The sequence below is a fragment of the Coloeus monedula genome, assembly GCF_965178545.1.
Source record: "Coloeus monedula genome assembly, chromosome: 20".
Taxonomy (NCBI): Eukaryota; Metazoa; Chordata; class Aves; order Passeriformes; family Corvidae; genus Coloeus; species Coloeus monedula.
In genome coordinates, this window is record NC_138800.1 from 7,299,794 (window position 1) to 7,321,563 (window position 21,770).

The 21,770-nt window shown below is 41.2% G+C and overlaps 1 protein-coding gene across 2 annotated transcripts; it reads right to left on the reverse strand.

Annotated features, from left to right (window-relative positions):
- Window positions 1–469: 469 nt before the first annotated feature.
- SLC6A4 (solute carrier family 6 member 4) lies at window positions 470–21,247 on the reverse strand. 2 transcript variants are annotated; one of them, XM_082294516.1, is made up of 14 exons: window positions 21,114–21,247; window positions 13,651–14,252; window positions 12,807–12,941; window positions 11,972–12,191; window positions 11,437–11,575; window positions 10,926–11,060; window positions 9,142–9,245; window positions 8,327–8,454; window positions 7,882–7,994; window positions 7,044–7,175; window positions 5,932–6,031; window positions 5,474–5,574; window positions 3,951–4,118; window positions 470–3,238 (listed from the first exon to the last, which is right to left on the reverse strand). In XM_082294516.1, exons 2-14 carry the CDS (start codon window positions 14,105–14,107, stop codon window positions 3,164–3,166), a joined length of 2,007 nt encoding a protein of 668 aa, XP_082150642.1. In that variant the 5' UTR covers window positions 14,108–14,252; window positions 21,114–21,247; the 3' UTR covers window positions 470–3,163. The 2 variants fall into 2 exon arrangements, with proteins under 2 accessions (XP_082150642.1, XP_082150643.1); XM_082294517.1 differs by lacking the exon at window positions 21,114–21,247 and adding an exon at window positions 14,460–14,548.
- Window positions 21,248–21,770: the final 523 nt, after the last annotated feature.

Consider the following 21,770-nt stretch of genomic DNA (forward strand, 5'->3'; position numbering starts at 1 on the left):
CCACTTTACAAAGGCTTGGAATGAGTTTTATATGTCAGCTAATCAAGTAGTTAAGCACATACTTCAGTGTGGAGCAGCTTGGTTTTGCTGTTCTGTGTAAACAAGTGTAATGAGCTCTGGTTCTTCTGTTGGAATGGAATGAGTGAGTGTTTAGCAGTGGGCCAGGGTTCAAACACTGAAGGAAATCCTCTGCTTTTTGTCAGAGGCCTTGTTGACATCATAAACGGGACTAGATATTCTGCTTTTCCTTAGAATTGAGAGTTTGATCTTTGCTCTTCCCAGAAGAGAGAGGCACAAGAGACATCTGCATATGGTTTATGAATATTAAATTTATTACAATAACAGTTTACAGTACAAGGCACATACTGATGACTTACAATCAGCTTGCAACACTTGTAACTAAACAGCTGCATAAATTAATACGGGTGCATCATGTACAAGTTGGAGGGAATGCTTTGTTCTGTACAGCTAAAACTCCAGTTTAATTCTCTTTAAAAGGCAAAGATGGTCCTAATTTACCAGTTTCATTACTTCCTTTTCACTGTGCAGAACAGAGGGTAGGAGATCCTTGTGATAGATGAGTGAAAGGTGAGGTGAATGGAAGGAATTTTTTTGCCTCAAAACACTTTGTAACTGCAGTGCAGCTCATTTGGTATCAATATAAGTAGTTTTTATACAAAACCAGTGTTTAAAGTATGGCTACTTGCTGAGCTACCTGATAAATATTGGTTACTTTACATGTTTTCACATGGGTATGTAAAAGGAAAAAAAAATTAATTGTATAAATAAATTAAGTCAGTTTCTCACTATTTCAACCACTCAGCTAAATAGAAATACTAAAAAATGAGTGTAGCATAATAAGATACTCAAACCAGTACACCATGTAACAAAAATGTAATGAGGACTAAACTGCCTTTAAAGTTCAGCACTTACAGAATGAAAACATAGATGTATTTTATCTTTGTGTTATTCAGGAAAAGAAAAGCCTTTTAAATCTACATTGCTTTTTGTATCTGCAAATAATTCTAAGAATTTTCATCCTCTCTCAGTATCTTGAGACTCAAAGCATGTCGTCATCATGTTCCAGCTATTGCAGGGCTTGTTTGTATCAGGGCTTCCTGGCTGATTTAATTCACTAGAAAATGTGACATTTCTTGAGAAGTCTCTCTGAAACCTCCCAGAGAGGCAATATCTGTCCTGTGTCAGTGTCTTAAAAATGACAAATTTTTTTTGTTAGCTGAACACCTGTCTGAAGAGGGAAGAAATTGGGTAGGGTTTTCTCCTTTATTTCCCACACTTCGCTGTTGGAAACAGCAAATACCTCATTTATCTTACATTGACATTTCATGTGTATTTTTGCAGTTAATGAACTCAGAAAATTTAATTTTTAGAAGTAGTTTTCAAATACACTTGAGGCATGAGCTACAAAACTATTTCTCATGAGGAACCATCCAGTAAGACAGGTTTATTATGTTTTTCTAGTGGCAATTAAAGAACATATTCCCTTTCTAAATATAGTTCAGGAGTCTGTAGTTCTCAAAGAACACTCCTTGTCCCTCTTAAGTTATTTCCTTATTGGAAGTTGGGCTTGAAACTTAAACTCAAAAGTCATTAGCCAGAGTGGAAGAGGAAGTGGAAGAGGCCTTTCTCCAGGTACACATAAGGGGAAAACTTTGGCAGAGGTGATGAAAATATTTTCAGAAGGCAAACACAGCATCCCTGCTTTCCTCTCACCTGGCAAGTTCTTCATACCCAGGTAAACTCCAATGGGTTCCTTAATGCCCCCTGCTCTGGGTGCACAGGGAACCTTGGCAAGTTTAGCAAATGGGATACAAAAGAGACTTTTATCCTCTATTTTATTTTACTTTCATCATAATCTATGTGTCGGAATAAAAATACAACGCAGGTTTGTGCATGAATGATGCCTGCTTGGGTTTATCTGCACTTCCAGTGCAGCAGAACTTGTGTCCTCCAAGGGACAGGGCAGGTGCAGCCAGGCTGAAGGGCAGCTGCATTTGGGGAGCACGTGTGAAGAGCTTAGTATGGAGTTAATTTGTGTGTCAGTGCCTTGAAATTTAATATAAATTGTTCTGATGAGAATCAGTCCTGCTGAATTCTGCTCAACTTCTTCCTAAGAAAAAAAATTCCTCTCCTTTTCTTCTTCAGCTTGAAAACCCAATGCAGTCACGTTATAATATGAGGAGGAAAAACCCACAGGCTCCAGCAAATTTTAGGTGTGAAATTAACTGTAAAAAAAAAAAAGTGAAGTGAAGCAGAGAAACAGAACTTTAAGATTCCACTTTTTGGCATGAGAACTCAAAAAGATTCATTGTTGGTCTGTAGTTTCTTTAGGTCTGCCAGGACAATGATTGGTTATGGAGACAGTTCAGTAAGTGCTGGCAACTTGAGTGCTTGTCAAGTTAACTCATGATGAGTTTTTGTGGCTCGAGTGGATCTAAAGGAAAGTGAAGCCTAAAACATCACAAAAAATGCTTTTGCAGTATTTTAAATGCAACAAACAGTAGAAATTGTTACCACTTAGAAAACAGAGGAAATGAAAAGAGGGCCAATGCTACCAGCTGTGTGTGCTGGTGTGTGCAGAGCTGTGCTGCTTAGCATTTTTCCTCTCCCTCTGTCTACTCCACCACAAACCTAGGGAACTTTCTACTTTTGTTTTCCTAGTTTATAAACCCCTGCGTTACTCGAGTAATGTATGGCTATCAGAAATATTTGTGCATTTTCCCATGTAGTTGAAGCAATTAGAGAACCTTAGAAGCGAATACGACATTGCCCGGTACGAACGATCACACGGAGGGAGATACAGGAGCACTGCCACACACTGGGGGTCTACACCTAATCCTGCCGTGCCTTGCTCGTCCTGGAGGGGCTGCTGCAGGCACTCGGTGCCACTCCTGGAGCAGGGATGTTCCCTCGTGTTCCAGAGTGAGTGCTCAGTTCAACCTGCTTGGAAGTGCACAGTAGATTTCATTGAATTGCTTGAATAAATTGCTTGGAGGCATCACCTTTCTGAGTGTTGTCAGTGGTGCAGCCTCTGTGGAAAACTCCGTTTGTTGTCTCAGCTGGGAAAGTGATTCTTTACGGGGAGAGGGTGGGGAAAGTGGCATTTTGTGCTCCTCTTCCCTCCCCCCAGAACCAGGTTAGCTTATACTGTGTTCATGCGGATGTCTCCAAAGGGAATTTCTGTAGCTGTTTCTGGAGTAATGCTTTTCAGAATACGCTGTTGGAAAGAAATAATTATTAGAAATTGATTCATTTTAGAGGTAGTACATAACATGACAGCCATTTAGAAAGAGATTTATAATAAAATATGACTTGACTTTGACTTGCACCTCTTGAACTACTTAAGAATGTTTCAGGCCTCTGTTAGCACTATGAAGACGTGAAGTGCTATAGAAGTACACAGGAGGTTTTTAAAAATTATTTGTAGCATAATTGGAATCAAAGCTTGGCAGATGTCATATTAATGCTTTAGGACTTTGCAGTTTACTTGGATACCCTAAGCCAACTAAACATATTATTTATGAACTGGTATTTATTTGAACTTAAAAGAAATCCCAGTATTGTCGTTACAGATTTATGGCAGAGAAATCTTACTAAATGTGGGAGAGAAAAACAAGCTTTTCTTACAGATACACCCCAGGAAACCAGCCTTCCACTGCCTCATTTGCTTGACTGGGGGATTTTGAGTGTCTGGGGTGAATTTTAGGAAGACTCTCAAGTTCAGCAGAGCTTAAAAAATTACTTGATATAACATTTTATAAGAATTTATCAGTGGCCTCAGTAAGAACTGGGGAGATTTGTGAGAATGGGTAGAAGACAATTCAGCAAGCCAGAACAGCCAAGTCCCAGGAAAAAAATCTACTCATAATATTTTTAGGAATCACCTCCTTCCTAACAGTCAAACAGAAGCAACAGAGCATCAAGGATACCTCCTTAAGTGTCCCTGGGGTGATGACCAACCGATAGACCATGTAGATGGGAATGAAGATGATGGAGGAGGTTCCTATGCAGTAACCCACGACTGTGGTCCAGTAGGGATAATCATAATCAAAAAGCCTCAGCTCAGGAGGGTTGGACAGAAAGCTGCACGTGACGAACTGAAAGAGAAAAAGGGGAAAGTGTGAATACATGGATTTTGATGGCACACACTTTGGGGAGCTCTGTGTTCCAGTGTAGCATTGAAATAAGTAGAAAATGAGTAGGACTCAAGATTAAAAATATGTTGACACTGAAAAAATCCCAAATTACATTAGCGTAGCTTTAAAACAAAAAATCAACAACAAATCAGAAAACAAAGACCAAAAGGATGCTTCCATATTCTGCACACTGCACTGCTCTCTGTTAGAACAGGAAAAGGAAAAAAATGTCATCTTGGTTACTGCTGTTGGATCATTTTCCTGAGCATATCATTCATGGCTGAGAAATTTCTTAGGAAACAACAAATACTTTCAGTTGAATATTACAGGAAAAATATTTGTGACTGTCCTTGGAAGGATTTCTGACTTTTTTCCAGAGTATCATCAGAAGCTCAGGATTACCAGCAAAAGTTCTGTACAGAAATGACATCCTACATCCTGAGCTTCCCTTATTTTAGGTTAGTTTTCACAGGGAATACAAATAGCTCTGCCTGGTAACCACATCCCCAGAGCTGTGTGCCTCTCTGTTTATTTTGCTGGTTTAGGATCACAAAGAGGACAGAAGTATAAAAATTACTGTGCTGTGACATTTTTATTTATAGACTTCTCTTTCTAGGGTAATAAAATGAAAGTCTGTTAATTATGCCTTGATCATTACAAGTGCTTCGAATTCACTCTGTAGGTCTCAAATCTACATTCTGTGCTTCATAAACTCCATCTTGACCTGCTCTGCTCCCACTAAGGCCAATCAGAATAAAAGGTAGCATGAACTCATTTTGAATCAGGAAATGAACACTTTATGTTCAAATGGTATTAATAACACTGCCAAGCCAAACATTGGGACATATTTCCAAATCTGAATTATAGATTTATAATGGTTGTAATTAACTGCTGTAAATTTTAAGTGGAATATTCTAAAATTGTCTGTCAGCAGTTGCTGAGGCAGTATATTTCCTTATCTTGGTTTTCCTCCTCTGACAGTACGTTTCATCAGCTTTTATTGCTCCATTTTGCTGAGGTAAACATAAAGCAACAAAACAAAGTAAATTTGTTTAGCAGAGGGTGGGGGGGAGTTACTCAGAACCCAGACTTATTCAGCTAACTCTACAAAAATTCTTAAAACTGTGATTTAGTAACAAGATTTTGCAGCATAGTATTGGGTTTTTCACTAATTGAGCCTTTTTGGTTTAACAAAAATTGTTACTAAAGTACTTCACAAGGGAATTCTGGAATTAAGCTTTTAGAAGTCTAAGGAGCTGCATTGTTCAGTGGTTATTTTCTTGTTCTGGAAAGAAAAAGCTCTAAAGAAAACTCACCAGAAGGAAGAGGGGACTAATTGCAACCCAGCAAACTCGCCAGTACCAGCCTGGGGCAGAGCCCAGCATTTCTTTCACATCATTGCAAAACTGGGTGATGCCTGTGGAGACAAGTGGGAGGAGAGGGATGACAGCAGATCTAAGTTTTTCTTAAGTAGATGCTCAACACTAGAGCAAGTAAATTCAGAATCTATCACAGAAGACCATTTTGTTCCTATAACTCTTAATTTTATTAAATCCTTAATTATTCTGAATTGTACCTCCTGTTACTTTTAGATGTCTGTGTACTTCTATCAGAGAGCAATTAATACTAAATCTCACTGGTTTAGTTATCAGTGAATTTGTAAAAAGCTTTTGTAAACTTTTTTCTGGAGACATGGGTGATCTTGTCTGCAGAAACTGAGGCAGTGCAGAGCTGCAGGAGCTCAGGAGTTTGGGTCAGGGGTGTTTGGATGTACCATAGAACCAGGACACAGCCACTGCCTCCAGGAACACGACGGTCAGGACAGCTGGACCAGTGGCATATTCTTCAAACAGCTTCACCACATACGCTCCTCCCTGGAAAAGAGATCAAACTGTCAAGTGTCCCAAGGATCCAGTGATGGGAATCCTGCCCTGCTGCTGGTTGGTACTGCCTTTGGCTGGAGCAGAGCATTCACAAGTGGGAAATTCACCCAGTTCTGTCACTCTGTTTCTGCCAGGGAAATCCTGGTGAGCTGCTCACTCTCTGTGGACATCGCTCACCTGGGGGGCTGCCATGCAGAGAAGCTAAAATCTGCTGGCACTTCTGGCTGGATTTTAGTGAACAAATGGGATTTTACATGATGGCTTTTTGCATGCCCTCTTCTTTCTTCCAACAGGAATCATAGCTACTGAACAGGAAATAAATAAGTGTTACTTTGCTTTCTTTCCATTTGGGATCTAGAACCATGAAGGAGGAGACCTCTTGCAGAGGAACTCAGCATCCTTGTACAGCAAACACTTCACATGAGAAGGAAATTACACATAAATGAACAAGTGGAGCAAAACATGGCAGGAAAGCCAAATATTTCTTTCCTTTTCCATTATGAACACTGATTCAAAAATTGCTTGTCATGAGAATGAAATCCACAAGCCCCACAGGAACTATTTGGTGTGACTAATGATGATTTTTGCCTTGAAACAATGAGGAAGATCCAGGAAATCCATTACTAGAATTTTTTTTTTAAGTTCAAAAACATTTTAAACATTGTGAAGATTATAATAATTATCCATGTTATTTTTAAACATGGAACTTTTTGGAACAAGAAGTAAACCACATAAGAAATATGGCTGGTTGTCTGCTGACTGATGAGCAGCATCATTTGTGATGTGTAGCACATCATGAGTTGCAGTAGGATCATTTTGCAGCATGTTTCCTAGTAAGATACTCTTCACATTTATTCCAAGTAATAGGTATCTAATACATAAAGAAAACAGGCTGGAGATTCAGTCTGGTTTCTTGAAACTCTCTTCAAAAATTTCTGCCCTCCAAGGTGTTGTTGGCAGGAAACTGCCAGTGAGGGAGGCTGAGGGTGGGTGAAATACTCACAAATGTCAGGGTTGCCAGTGACCCCAAAAAGCAAACGATGGTCAGACCAAGGACAAACAATTCCCTGCGTTTGCCCCAGACATGCGGGAATTCATCCAGGACTCCAGTAATCACTCCCTCTAGTCCTGCAAACTGAAAAGTGTGGAAAAATCACTGGAAAATAGAGGTTACCTGCTTAAAATTATGTTTCAGCATTACAGCATTGAAACACCGGTGCTTTGTTCTGCTGTAGAGTTTGGTGTGGGGTTTTTTAGACAAGTCTTTCCTCGTAACTTTTTTAAACCCTTTAGGGATTTAGTGTTCAGGTATTTGTGGGAATGCACTGTCATCCAAAGAGAGTCCTGTGCTACAGGCACCAGAATGTGGAGAAGTGGGAGGAGGTTCAGTAGGACTAAGACTGTGGAATCAGCTGAGTTCAGCCCTGATGGAAGGAGCTGATTCTCCACCTGTAAAATCAGACTCACATGGCAGTATTTTAGTATATCTCCAGTTCCCACCTTTTAAATCCAATTTGTGTGAAAAAACTCCAAATTTTCATAATTGCTTTATAAGTTTACAAGCAAGAAAGGAGCCTGGAAGGCTGCATTCAACCAGGAGTGTGTGAATCAAGTGCTTTGCTTGTATTTCACGGTCCTATTGTCACAGTATGACAGTGACAAATCATTTGATTATATTTAAACCTGTTTAGATAAAACTTGGAGCAACAGTTGCTGTCTTACAGAAGGCACCTGGAGCTGCTGCAAACCCCTCAGTGCCAGTGCAGTGTTTGTAATTCTGTTTCTGTGGTGTCTGAGGGGTTCAGGCTGTACCCTGAGGATCCCCCATGCTGGCTACTCACCGTGCTGTCTAACCCCAGCGTGAGCAGCATCAGGAAGAAGATGATGGCAAAGAAGGTGGAAGCAGGCATGTTTGCAATGGCCTCTGCGTACGTGATGAAGAGCAGGCTGGGTCCTGCATCAGAGAGTTGGGGTCATTGTTAGCCAGTACTGCTGAGGGAAGGACAGGCTGGTGCACGGTGTCTCCCAGGGGAAAACTTCTTCCCCCAGGCTGTTTTGCCATGAGCAGTTACCACCACATTTGTGAAGCTGCAATCTGACTTTTGTACATGGTATTTATGCACTAATTTTTTAGCTGTACTGTATAACAGTGCCCTTATAAAGTCAGTATCCTGAATAATATACTAAATATTTCTCATAATTTGAGCTGCTCTCAATCTAGAAGTTAATATACAAATACATTCTACCTTAGAAGCAGTTTGAGATGTGCATAAAACGTTAACCTACCAGTGTCTTTGGCAACCTCTGACACATCCTCGTTCCTCATCTCAGCCATGTATCCCAGCACGGTGAAGATCACAAATCCAGACACAAAGCTGGTCAAGCAGTTCACAGTGCTGGTGACCAAAGCATCTCTGCAACAGAAGACCTAACTCACATCAGGGAATCTACATCTGCTAGAGAGGATTTACAGCCTCTGGGTCTACAGTCTGGACAGACTCCTAGAAAAACTAGGGGAATACAGGAAAAAAACAAGCAGCAGATTTGAAAGAAAGAGGGAAAAACCCAACAACCCGTGACTACTTTTTCTTCACAAATCCATACAGATGCTGTAACATCAGTCTGACACTGGATTGAATGCTGGCTGTATCCTGCTGTTTTAAAAGAATAGGAATTACTACATGAATATTAAAGAATTGAGAATTTCATTTACAAGTTAGAAATGTAATTTTTTTAAGGTAACCTTTCTGCTTGAGACTATGAAATCATTTCCCAAGTGACTACTGAGATTAAAGAATTACAATGTGATGGTTTGGCAGGGATTTAGTCCATTTTGTTGTAGCAGGTTTCTACACCTTAGACCTCTTGCTATACTTGGTAAAAATTACCTTACTTTAAGATAGGGAACCAAGGAGAAATGCTTTAGATTGCAGGTTCTTGCAGCAAGGATTTCTGTTCTGTTACACTTCTGTCTGATTTCTGTGTACACAGGTTTGATAATTCAGTGCCCTTCATCAGTACAGTACCCTGTTTCTTTTTCATAAATACACACAGTTGCATTTTTCAACTCGATTTTACTTATAGAATAAGGTAGAACTCACTGGTAGCAGTTGTTGTGGAATTTGTTGTAGCTGGCATAAGCCAACAGGACCCCAAAACCTGGTCCCAGGGAGAAAAAAATCTGAGCTGCTGCATCCACCCAAACCTGAAAAATATTGAAGGCCAAGAAAAAATGACGTGAAACTGATTGAATGAGTTTGGCATATTCAGAATATCACTTAGGTTTACAAAGGGGTGTTTCACTGCTCTGCCTATGTCCCAGTCCTGCTCTAACAGACACTAAGAGAGATGTTGAAATATGAATGTTTATTGTAGATCTGTTGTGGCTGTTGCACTTCTGACAGCATCTTAGATTAAGTCAGTGAATTGCCTGTAATCAGTTCAACACAAGTTTTGCAGTGTATAGAGAACTTTCTATCCATGATTTTGCAGCCTTCCAAGTCTTCTTCCAAACTCTGTGTGCTGTGGAATAGTCCTGTGTTTGGCAATGTGTCCTCCAGGCTATGTCGACTTTTTCTAGATTTATGGAAATACGTTTGACAGTGTGGATGCAGTTCGGGTTCTTGGGGCTCAATTCAGCTTTGTTGTAGCTGTGACAGATGCAAGTGTGATGATCTCGTTATGAAAAGCGTGTTGTACTTGAAAAGTGGCACAGCCCTAATGAGTAATGTTCTAAAGTACAGTATCAGCTCTCTTTCTGAAGGTGAAAGTCCTCATTCATTTATTCTCTTCTGATTGAAACATGGAGTTCATTACAACTCATTTCTAATATTCTCTCCCATCCTGTGAGGCCATCCTGTATCATCCAGACAGAGCTCTGTCATCACCCAGCACACAGATTGCAATCTGCTGTCCTCACTCCAGATACATCCAATACAATATCAATGCCCTTTATTGCTTTTGCAGAAGATGTGGTTCCTTATTGGAGATGCTGCTTTATCAGACTGGTGTCTTTTCATTTCCTCTTCATTCAAAACTCTCCATATCAGCTGGGCAGCAGCAGACTTGCAAACATTGGAATTTTTTAATCTTTGTGTTTGTAGTATTTATTGCTTTGGGGTTTTTCCATCACCCTCCTCACCAGACACTTTCACAGGCAGTGAAGTGAGCACAGCCTTGAGCCTGATGGATTGCTTGTCACCCACAGAGTTCAAGGCTGGATCAGATACTGGAGGGCCTAGGGTTTGTTGGTTAGGTCAGTTTGTCCTCATTCCTCCTTTCCTTTCAAATTTTGGTGGTGTATGCAGGCCTGACTGATTTATTCCTCCTCCACAGGCACTTACATGAGTTACTGAGTCAGGGTTTAGTTGGTGTCCGTGGTCTCATCTACCAAAGCTTGTTACAGGATGGAGATAGAAGTTTCTGCTCCAGTAACCTGCACTATTTAAATAGGGGCAGCTGTGGACACTGTAGGTCTGTACTGGTTCCCTTAAGCAAAAAAACTGCAGCTCCACTACTTGTTAAGGTTTAATAAATTCAGTTTGCTCAGTGTGACTCACTTCATTGCAGTGTAGGAGCACTCAAAGCTTCTCACTCAGTGCCAGCCTGGTCACCATTTTCCTGGTGGAAGAGTGTTTGGTCACTTGTTTTCTTCTAATCATATCACTCATTCTGTTCAACCACTGAATGGGAAGTCTGCCTTTAGTTCAAGCTAAATTGACGGTGGATTCTAATCTTTAAAATCCTTTATAATCATGGAAAGAGCATGGAGTCAGGCTTTTAAGTCCATGCTAAGACATCTGTTCAGTCATGCTCTATATATCTGTGCTGATACACACATGGATAGGCTGAAAGCAAATCTCTACTCTTCTATAAAGTTTTTTACCTCAGTGGCCAGGAGTTTCTGCCAGTCAGGTTTCAAGTAGTAGAGGACACCTCTCCAAGCCCCAGGCAAAGTTGCACCTCTCACTAGCAGGATGAAGAGGATGATGTAAGGGAACGTGGCAGTCACCCAAACCACCTGTGAGGGAACATGGTGAGAGAGCATTTACCATGGGTAGAAAGTTAACAGGGATAATAAGAATTAGTTAATCATATTATATCTCTTAGCATTTATAGCATCTTCACGTGAGCTTCTCTGCAGGTCTCTGAACAGGCAGTTTGCATATTTGTCCCTTTTCCTTGGCAGGGTTGTTCCTGCCCAGAGAACAGTGGTGTCACTTATTTTTGTCTTTTATTGCTTGGATAAGAGTAGCAATCGCTGTACAGCAAATACATCAGCCCATAATCCCTGTCATGAAAACAACCTGAGATAATCCCCTGACATTTAATTGGCTCAGGTAGAACTGCCTCTAGACTGCACTGTACCAAGATGATGTGTCTTGCTTTTACATCACCTTGCCTGATGTTTTGACCCCTTTCCAGATGCTGAAGTACACAATGGTGAAGATTAACAGCAAGCAGAGGGTCAGTTGCCAGCTAATGCCCCCCAGGTCATCCAGTCCATCAGACCTGTGCACCTGCAGAACCTGGCGGCTGCAAGAGGAAAGAAGAACACAGTAGAGATAATTTTTTAACAAATGCTTACATTAAATGTGCATTTAACTGTCCCATACTGTGGTCTGAGCATTACAAGGAATCCTGAGGCCTTGATCAGCAGCCTTCAAAGTCATGACATTTTGGATTCATTTTATTTTAATTAAAAGTTTGATATTAACAGCATACCAGTGATGATAAGTGACAGCAGACAGCGACTGGAAAGCTCCCAAAATGCAGAGCAGCCCCCATACACACTAAGCTCATACCCCCTACAAGAACTCAGTGATTTGAAGAGGGTACCATCAACAATCAGCCCTGCTGCCCTCTGAAGAAAAGCTTGCTGGTGTTCCAGCAGTCTGGCTAACACCATCATCCTCACTTACATGCACTTACGTATAAAATTCTTCTGCAGGAGAGATGGAGTGCAGGGACCAGCTGACGTTGTCCTTGCTGAAGTAGTTGGTGCAGTTTCCTGTGTTCCAGGGATTTGTGCAGCTGGTCCAGGGCAGCTCCGCCGTGAAGGAGGAGATGAGGTAGTAAAAAGCCCAAGCCATGATGGTGTTGTAGTAGGAGGCTACGTAAAGATCTATGATACAGATGGCAAAGCCAATTCCTGGAGAGGCAGGAAATAATTGCATTCAGACAGTGTAAGTTTTAGGCCAAAAAAGAAAAGGAATTGGTTATCACATCAAGTACCATTAGTAACTGTCTAAGGCAGCTCTGCAGGAGGAACACACACCCTCCCAACTGTTTACAACACTGGCATTTCTTGTGGCTTCAGAAATACTCTGATTCCAGCAAAGCATCCTTAATCAAGACAGAACATGCTTATAAAGGGGGCTTTTCCCTGTGTTCCTAAATTTCTGCCATCTAGAAATAGTCATCTTGCAGTCTCAGTGAATAAAAACACAAGACCAGAGCTATAACACTGGGAACAAGAGATACTTGTATAACACTGGGATATAGAACAGTTCCTTTTATTCTTTATGTTTTTAGACTTGGTCAGCCTCTATCTAATCCATTTGAGTTGCATCCTGTATGTGTATACAAGAGTACACACACACGTGCAGGTGTAGATGGAGTTTTAGGAAAGCTTTCTTCATAAAGCCAAAATCTTGTGTAGAACAAGCCTTACTTGGCTTTATGAGATTTTCTTTTTTCCCCACGAAATGTCACCTTTATAGGAATATTTTCCAGTTATTCAGAAAGTTCCATTTCCCTTTGTTACCTTTGAATATAGGACATATTTTTCTCCAAATGGAAATACACCCATTCCTGTGGTACTGTCCTAGTGCTAATTCCATATAGAAGAGAGGAATCCCTCCAAAGATGGCCATGATTGTGTAAGGAATGAGGAATGCTCCTGCAAGAGAGAAAGCAGATGATTGTAACTCTTCATAGACTTTGCTTCCAACAGCAGTCCATAAACAAGAGTTCCTTTTATCCCACAGGGAAAATGCATATCCCCTCCCTAGCCAACACACCACTGAATTATTGTGGGATTTCTCATAAGAGTAACTACTTATCAGTGAGAACAAGAAGCAACACTCAGGCCAAACTTCTCACATTTCTGTGACACAGGATTCACCAAGACTCCACTGGCTGCAGTAGGTACAGCTGTGAGATGGGCTACAGGTAAAATAATTAATTTCTCCAGTAAAATGCCTTTGTTACATCAGAGAGACAAAGTCCTTTCCAAGATCTCCTTGATTAGATTTTAGATTTATACTTTGACCATTATGTCAGTAAGTCAAAGAGCTAGCCTTCCTCAGAAGTCAGTTTAGACATGTTGGTTTATCAGATTTTAAAACACTCCTTGAGAAAGGGATTGAGTCATTTGTGTTGGAGTGTGGGTCCGCACCTACTTGGCTCTCGGCTTCTGGTTGTGCTGAGATTTTTAAATCTTCCTAAATAACTTTTCTGTCATTATCTTATCCCAATATTTAGGTTTTTCAGTAAATAATTTCTCCCTGGTCATTTGTTATACATGATACTTTAAAAGCCACTAAATCATCCATTTATAAACCAAGAAATTCAGCATTAAGGAACAATGAAGAGGACCGAGCACTGACCTCCTCCATTTTGATAACAGATATAAGGAAATCTCCACACATTTCCCAGATCCACTGCATATCCAATGACAGAGAGAAGAAAGTCAATTTTTTTACTCCAGGTCTCTCTGTCCTCCAGCTCCATCAGCTGCTGCTGAGCTTCGGCCCCGCAGGTGGTGGACGTGGTGGTTGTGGTGGTGGTGGTGGCTGCTGGGGCCGTGCCCTGGGCATCCTCCATCTCTCCATTGCAGGGAACGGAGCTCTGAACCCCTGAATAACCATTTGAGATCTGAGCTGCCTCCCCCTTATCTCCCTGGCTGGGGTGGACTTTGTTGCCATCCTCCACCAGCCGTAGGGCAGATTTAGGGTTCCTGACCACAAGTCCGTTCTCTTTACAATCATCTCCTTTGCTACAGTCTGAGAAATCTTTCTTGGAAGTCAGGGGCTCTGTCTCATTGCTTGTGGCCTTTTTTTCCATTTTTTCTGAGATTTGTTCTGGTCACTTGCAGACAGGCAGCACCACAGGGTCCCCTTGTGGTTTGTCTTCCCACACCTCTATTCCCAGCACTTTTAGAATTCCTCTTCCATACTTAAATCCATCAGATTGAAGGCACAAGCACCATCTAAGAAATGAAAAAGAGTTGAAAATCCATTACAGACTTTACTGGTGCTGGTAACTTTCAAGTTACAGCCAGCAGATTCTGAGATTAAAATACAGAGGTAATTAACCATCACAGCATGCAATGTGAATCATGGAGCAGATAATCTGGGATTTTGTCCAGAGAAAGGCAGGAAGAAATCATCCTCTTTGACAGCAGAACCTGGTGTACCTTGATTACATCGTCTCAGGAGGATCTGCTGGGCTTTGTGCATTGCTGGACACCTCACACACAGTCACAGTCCTGCTGTCTTCTGGTGTCACCTTCTCCCTCTGAACACTGTTGGACTCCCAGTTTGCAAACTGAAGCAGAGTTTAGTGTGACTTTTATTTTCATTTTCCTAAGTTCATCCTGTGACTCATCCACTCATCTTGTGGCAATTTCTAGATTGACCCGGTATGAAGGGAAAAGAATTCATTAAACAAATATGAGACAACCATGGGTGTAAAAATTACATTTCATGACCACCTTTCTTCAGAAATCCCACAGTGTCTGCTCTGTTTAGCAGCAGATGTAGAAGGCTTAAATGAAACTTCAGAAAAGTATTTAAATCTCAGTGGTTTTGCATCAGCTAACTGTTGAGGCTCAGTCAACACTAATAACAAGAAGAAGAGATCATAAAGTTCAGTTTGATTCTTTTGATTAAGAACTAATATGTGAGTCTAGAGGACAAAACTTGTCTGACTCCCTGGGCAAATAAAAGCATCTTCCATTCTGTTTGGATCTGCTGACACTGTGGTTCCAGCCCTGGGAAGGGTGGTGGGCACTACTCTTGTGCTCCTACCCGCTGCCAGCAAAAAAACCAGGCACTGGGAGGATCCCTGGCTTCTCTGCCCTCTTCATATGTGCTAAAAACAGAATCCAAGGGAATAAACCATCCTGAAATAAAGTATAACACAATTAACTTTTCCTGCAGAACGAAGAGAGAGAGTTGTGATTCTGTGAGCAGGTTATGTTTTGATTTCTGCTGATTTGTTCACATAATGTAAACACCCAGCTGCCTTTACCCAACAAAACTTTGGAACAGGAGCTGATCCCCTGTGCTGTAAATTCCCCAGGGCAGTAACCCTGCTTTATTGCTAGCAAAGAGTCACACAATCTACACTGTGCCACCACAGATTAAATTATTACAATTACATCTAATTTTTCCTTTTCAAAACATTTATCACAGTATAACTGTCATTGTCACATCCTAGCAGAAAAAATAAGCATTATTTCACTTTTAACTGCAGGAAAAACTAAAGCAGGGAAGGAAGATTATTTGTTTATTTCTAGAATTTGCTGATTATCAGAGCTATTAAAGCTCAAGTTTTTCCCAGCTTTCCACCTTTTGCAAGGATAGTTTGTTAAACCTCCTCTTAACATTTCTCAGTGCAAGCAGAAAGAGAAGGAAAATTATTTAGCTGCAGAGTGAACAGGAGGATGGTCTTGAGATAAAAGTCACTTGAAGATGTTATTTATAACCTTCAGAAATCTTTAGTTCTCCAGGCTTACATTCTGTCTCTACCCAAAGAATCTCCTTTCCATCATACAGCAAGCAGTGCATCATTAATATGAATTCTTACAAGAGCAGGTGCTTTGCTGCCGTTAATTAATCATCCACAAAGACTGAAACATCTTCAGAGCTCCAGAGAAAAACACCAGGGCAAAGAACAGGAGGTTCTGTTTTACCTGCAGGACTATAAAATCTGAACGTCTTTGGAGTCCAAAACCTTCCAAATGTCCCAAAGGAGGTTATGGAGATGGAAACAGCCCTGGTGGCCACATAGAAATCCAAGGAAAGGCCACAGCCAATCCTCCCCTTGTATGGTAAATACCAGGTGGGAGTATGGAAAAGTAACCTGAGCCCTTCTGGACTTTACTCCTCTCACTCATAAATGGGAACACAGTAAAGGATGTTGATTTAACTGCATTATCTCATGGGACTGACTTTTCCATACCTGAGGCTTAAACTCTCGCTGTGTTTGTAAAACACTTTAATTCTGCACATTTTCAGTGCTTTCTTTACTGAGGGGAGGTCAACGATTTTTGTTAATTTCCAAGATCTGTGACAACCAGGATTGTTGTCCATCCAGACCTAAGCTCCTTCTCCTGGAGACTACAGGGAAAAAAAATACCACATTATTTGAACTATTTCTGTAGAATTTTCAGTAGTTCAAGCCTCATATATGCAAAATTACATGTGAATTTTCAGGGGCTTCAGCTGAAAGTTGAACAATTTCTTTCTGAAAAAGGAATTACAGCTCATCAGCTGTCCTGGGAAATCTCTGGAGTGATGGAGTTCACAGCTACCCAGTAGAGTTCACAGGGGCATAGTTGGCACATGAAAACAGAACAGTTTCAGATAATCTCATTACACTGTAAAAAACTGTGGGAGAATGTACTTTTTTCTTTGCTTTGCTACAAATCAAGGAGAAAAAAAAATACTTGAAGGCACTGTGAGCACTACAAAGAGTATAAAGAGCTGCAGAGAGAGCTCTTGGGGTTGGGAAATATGCTCAGACACCAGGGAAGACATCCAGGGGATAATGACCCCAAGAGTGAAAGATTTTGCCCACCTCAGCCTCCCCTTCTTCTCTGCACAGATCCCTAATTCAGGTGCTTGAATGATGACAGCAATGATCCCAGAAATAAGAGTTTATTACGTGTTTTCAATCTGAGCTGTCACAAAGGTTGCTGTTACATAACTGCACCTTGGCTCCTTATCACCCCCTAATTAGCTGCAGGAAAAAAAGAGGAGATAGAAAAGGGAAGAAGACAGAGCTCTGTGCTTTCATTTCCTTTTGATCTGTGTTTGGTAGACGTGACTTTGCTCCCCTGGGAGGCCCTGGTGCCTCTGCAGCAGCCCCGGGCAGAGGTTGTTCTGCAGGGCAGCTCCGTCCAGGAGCACGTGGAAGGTGCCAGCCCTGGGAATGTCACCCTCCCTGTGCCAAGGGTGACTAAAGAGGAGTGACCCTGGGGCACACAGCGTGTCCTCCACAGCTATTCCAGCTTTGTTGGAAACACTGGGATGCATAATTGAGGACATGTGTTTCCACACGCTGGGCTGCAGCCACCAACGCAGTTCACATCGGCCAAACATTAATTAAATTATATTTATTTATCTCCCACACCGAGCTGAACTTGAACCAACACTGTGGATGTAAAATCCCTGCATATTCCTTGATGCATAAATCCGGCTCTTTCACCTCTACCAGAGCAATCCTCGAGGAGCATCCCTGGCCTGGGGCCCGGTTCCTCCTGCTCAGCTGAGGGAGCATCCCCAGTTTATTTCTGGAGGCTCGCAGTGACCTCTCGTGGCAGTGCGGGAATCCCTCCCCTTTCATGCTCTGCCACAGAGCAAACAAGTCTTTCCAGCACCGCAACAAAGTGCTTTTCCTGCTCTCGGCACTTTTAAAAGGAAGAATTGACTTTTAATGTGTCTGGGAGAGTAAAGCAATCGGGTTGAGGTGCAGCAAAGAGCAGATGCTTCAAGCGAGGCAAATCTCGAGTCACCGGGAGGTTGCTGTGTTTGAGGTGGGGCTGCGGTGCCTTCCCCAGCACTCGCCCACCCCCTGTGCCTCCCATTTTAACTCTCTCAGTCGCAAATGTTGTTAATTTCTATATATTTCACTTCACACAAATGGTGTTCTTATTTCTCGTGCTAATTTTATGAAAGCGGAGAAGCAGCACTCGCTGGGCCACAGCTGCATTCCTGCAGGAAAACTCAGGTCCCACCTTCCCTCCCACTGCTCCTCCATCCTCCTGCTTCCGTCCCTTCACATGCAGGCACTCACAGGGAATTGAAACACTTTGAACCTCAAGACAAAGAGTCAGCCCAGGGTGTTGGCAAACAGAACCAAACACTGGGATGATTCCTGTTAACTTGACCTAAATCTCACGTTTATCACAAAGAATTTAAGATGGTTAAGGTTACAGCTGCCTGACTCACATGACACCCTGCAGCTCACACAGGCAGTTGTGCGTAAATGGAAGGAGTCCAAGGATGTTACTTTTATCTCAAATATCAAGCAAGAAGCTTGTATGACAAGATAGGAATTGTTCACCCCAGGCAGGAGAGGGCTGTGCTGTTTGCTTGGACCTGTTCTCACCTCTGAGCCACAAATGAGCCAGAGAGGCTTCGTGTTTTTCCTGAGTTTGCACAGTTCAGGAGCAACGCTTAAATCAAAGTATTACAGAATAGATGTCCCCATACTGTGAGATCTTGTTAAAAAATGAACTTTTCAGCCAATTAAATTGCATTGCTCTCAATTATGATGAATTTTACCTGCTGCGTGTCATACACGAGTCATATTTAGTTTCCTAATGCAAAAAAATATAGTGCTTTTTGATGTTGGATGTGTTCACTTTTATTGATTTCATTAAAAAATTATTACCTAGGATGTCCTTTCCTATTAGCTCATTAGCAAGTGTGACAGTTTGTATTTCAGATTTCAAAACCTGATATTCATAAATACTTGGGAGCCACAGAATTGGGGCATTAGGTGTAAAGCAGATCTAAGCTGATATCCAGACCATCCCTCCACAACATAAAATTGATTTATTTGGGGGATTTTTTTAGAAATTCTTTTCTAGTTGAAGAGAATCAAAATTCAATTTTGATAAAGAGTGAACAAAACCCACTGAAATTAATGGTCCAGTGAATTGTAACAGGTTTGATCCCAGTGCCAGTGATTTTAAATGTTACTCAGTTGGGTACTTTGGCACAGTGCTGTAACCTGGGAGTATTTTAGAGGAAACTTGCAGCATGAAGGTGACAAAATGGACCCTTTATGTGAATATCTGCAGGGCTCCAAGGGCTCCCTCACATTCCTGCTAAAGCAGAGTGAACTCAGCAAGTTGTGCTGGTGAGACAATGGCCCTGGGAGAGTAAAGAGCTGCTTCCCAAAGAGTGGCACAAGGAGAGGTTAACTCCTGTATTCCCAGATAAGGCTAAACATAGGTAAGATGGGAACAGAGTGCTTCTGACAGCAGCAGATTTGGGGAAATACAAACCTGCACTGGGAGTTTTATGTCACACTCTTGTCCCTGTTTCAGTCTGAAATTAAAAAGTCCTCAGGAAAGAGAGAGTCTTACCTTTAAAATTCTGTTGAGAAGACAGACACTGTACTGTAGTGGGAATGCTGCCAAACTGGTGTCAGTCATTTAAAGAACAGGGAGGAGGGGAACTGCATTTTTTTGGCTCGAGAGTGTCTGTGTGTAGTGCAAGGAAACAGATAAGCTTGGAGGGAATGATACTGCTTTTGTATTCTTCCTCAAATTATTTACATAAACTTGAAGGAAGAGCCATAACACAGCAAACATCACGAAATAAATCCATCCCTTAGTAACAGATGATGTTTCTCTGAAGGAGATTCGTTAATGGCTATCTCCAAATTACAGCTCTTAATTTGGGCTCCAAGTTCTACTCAAATTCTTTATGAAACATTTATCCCACAGACAGGGTTCATTGGGTTCTCTCAGTTCTATGAGATACAGAGCTGCAAACACACAGGTTGGGAAAAGAGTTCAAACATGAGCATCAGGAAGGAGATCAGGACACAGAATTAGTATTTCTTCAGGCTTTGCTACTAATGAAAACTCATCAGTTTGTATTTCCATGGAGGAAAGCAGGAAAGAACTTAAACACAGTGCACATTTCCATGTGTGGGAATAAATTAGGGGGGTTATTAAATTCCAGTTTGGGGACAGTTTTTCTTAATTTAACCATCTGAAATTCATCACACTCTGTCTAATTAGAAAATGGTCACAACAGTCACTTGCTATGTGAGAAGTTTGCAAAGTATTATCCCAAAAAATTATGGTTAATTCACCATCAAAATCACCAGAAGATGCAGCCCAAGTGTTTGAGCCCTTCCCTGGTAAATGTCTGACAACCCACATTAAAAAAATACCACAACATTTTCAAGAATCCAAATCCATTAAATGCCTGATCCCTTTTCCCCCAGGCTTTCTTAACATATCAAAACATGTTTTCCTTGCCTATTTATATATTTAGTTGCATTGCATTCCTTAATTAAACTCCATATTTCTTAGCAAACTAACCCAGCAAACCAGTTGGTTTCAGTAAACGTGATTGACTATAAATACATAGGACATGCTCTTCAGATTTATTACTTGCAATAAATCTGTCCCATTGAGTTCAATAATTTACTGTGCTGGAACCATTTACCTTTTAAAATATAAATTAATATGGTTAATAAAGCTCACTTCACCCTTTCAAAATAAATAACAGCTTAAATTGCCTATTTTTTCTTCTTTTTCCTTTGGATTCTGCTGCTTTCCTTCATTTTGCCTTGTAGTTTAATGCTTTTTTGTAAGCTTCAGATAACTTTACATCAGTAATGCAGTTATGTGGACTGCCAAAACTCTTAAGTTTAGATTGTCAGAACATGTTCTGCTACAGGCATTTGACTCCCAACATTCATAACTGCTGGACAAGTGCCATGACAGAGTAGAGCATGTAGCAACAGAAAAGAAATAAAAGACACTAAAAGTTTTAAAAACCCAAGGAAAACTAAAACTAAAACCAGGGTATCTTCTTTGCCCCCAAAGCTTTGTTAGAAGCACAATGTTTTAGAAATTGTCAAAGACCTTAAAGCTGATTTAAAAACAAACAAAACCTAGAGTACAGATTTTAGCCTGTCATTAGTATTTCAGATTTTATAACCGAAGTGGAAAGAGACAACGAGGAAGGAAAGTTAATGAAACTCCAGTGTCTGCTGCTGCAGGGGGTCAGCTCTGAGGAGCAGCTGTCTCTGAGTCTGTCTGAATTTCATAGAAGTACTTCAGACATCGCTGTGTAAGGACAAAATTATAAAGTACCTGTGTTTGGGGTCGGTCCGAAGCGCTGCCCTTGGAGAGATCCAAGCTCGAGTCCCCTTCACCCACATTTACTTCAGCCTGGGCAGCTCAGCCTGTGGGCAACTCAGCATCCTGGGGAGGTTTTTGTACACCAGTCCCCCTCACATGGTCTGATTTCCAGATAATCTGCTGCCAAAGAGCTCTTTAAGAATTTTTGCGTCACTTTAGTCAAATAAACTTTATGTTTCACCAGGGCTGCAGCTCAGTTTTCCTCCTAGAGGTGGGTGGCTACATTTGCCTGCTCTGATCGGGCGAGCAGGATCCAATGAAGGCAGAGGCAGAAGGAAGGGAAGCTTTCCTGGTAAGGGACAGCTTTGCTGGGTGTTGTTACAGCTCTAAATAACAGGATGGGGATGAGGATGGACACAACAAAGTTTTGAGGGAGTCAGTGAATTACACATTTGTAGGTCTGCAGATTACAGGAGGATAGGAAGGACTGGGATATTATCACAATAAAAGGGCTTGGAAACAGTCATTTCTTTTCAATAATGTTGAATAGTTGCATTATTTTAATAAAGAAATAAGGTTTAGTTTTGTTTTAAAGCTTGAAGCACAAATTCTTTACAAGTGTTTTGCTTCCTCAATAAGCTCAACAAGTAATTTCCTTTCTTCCTACCA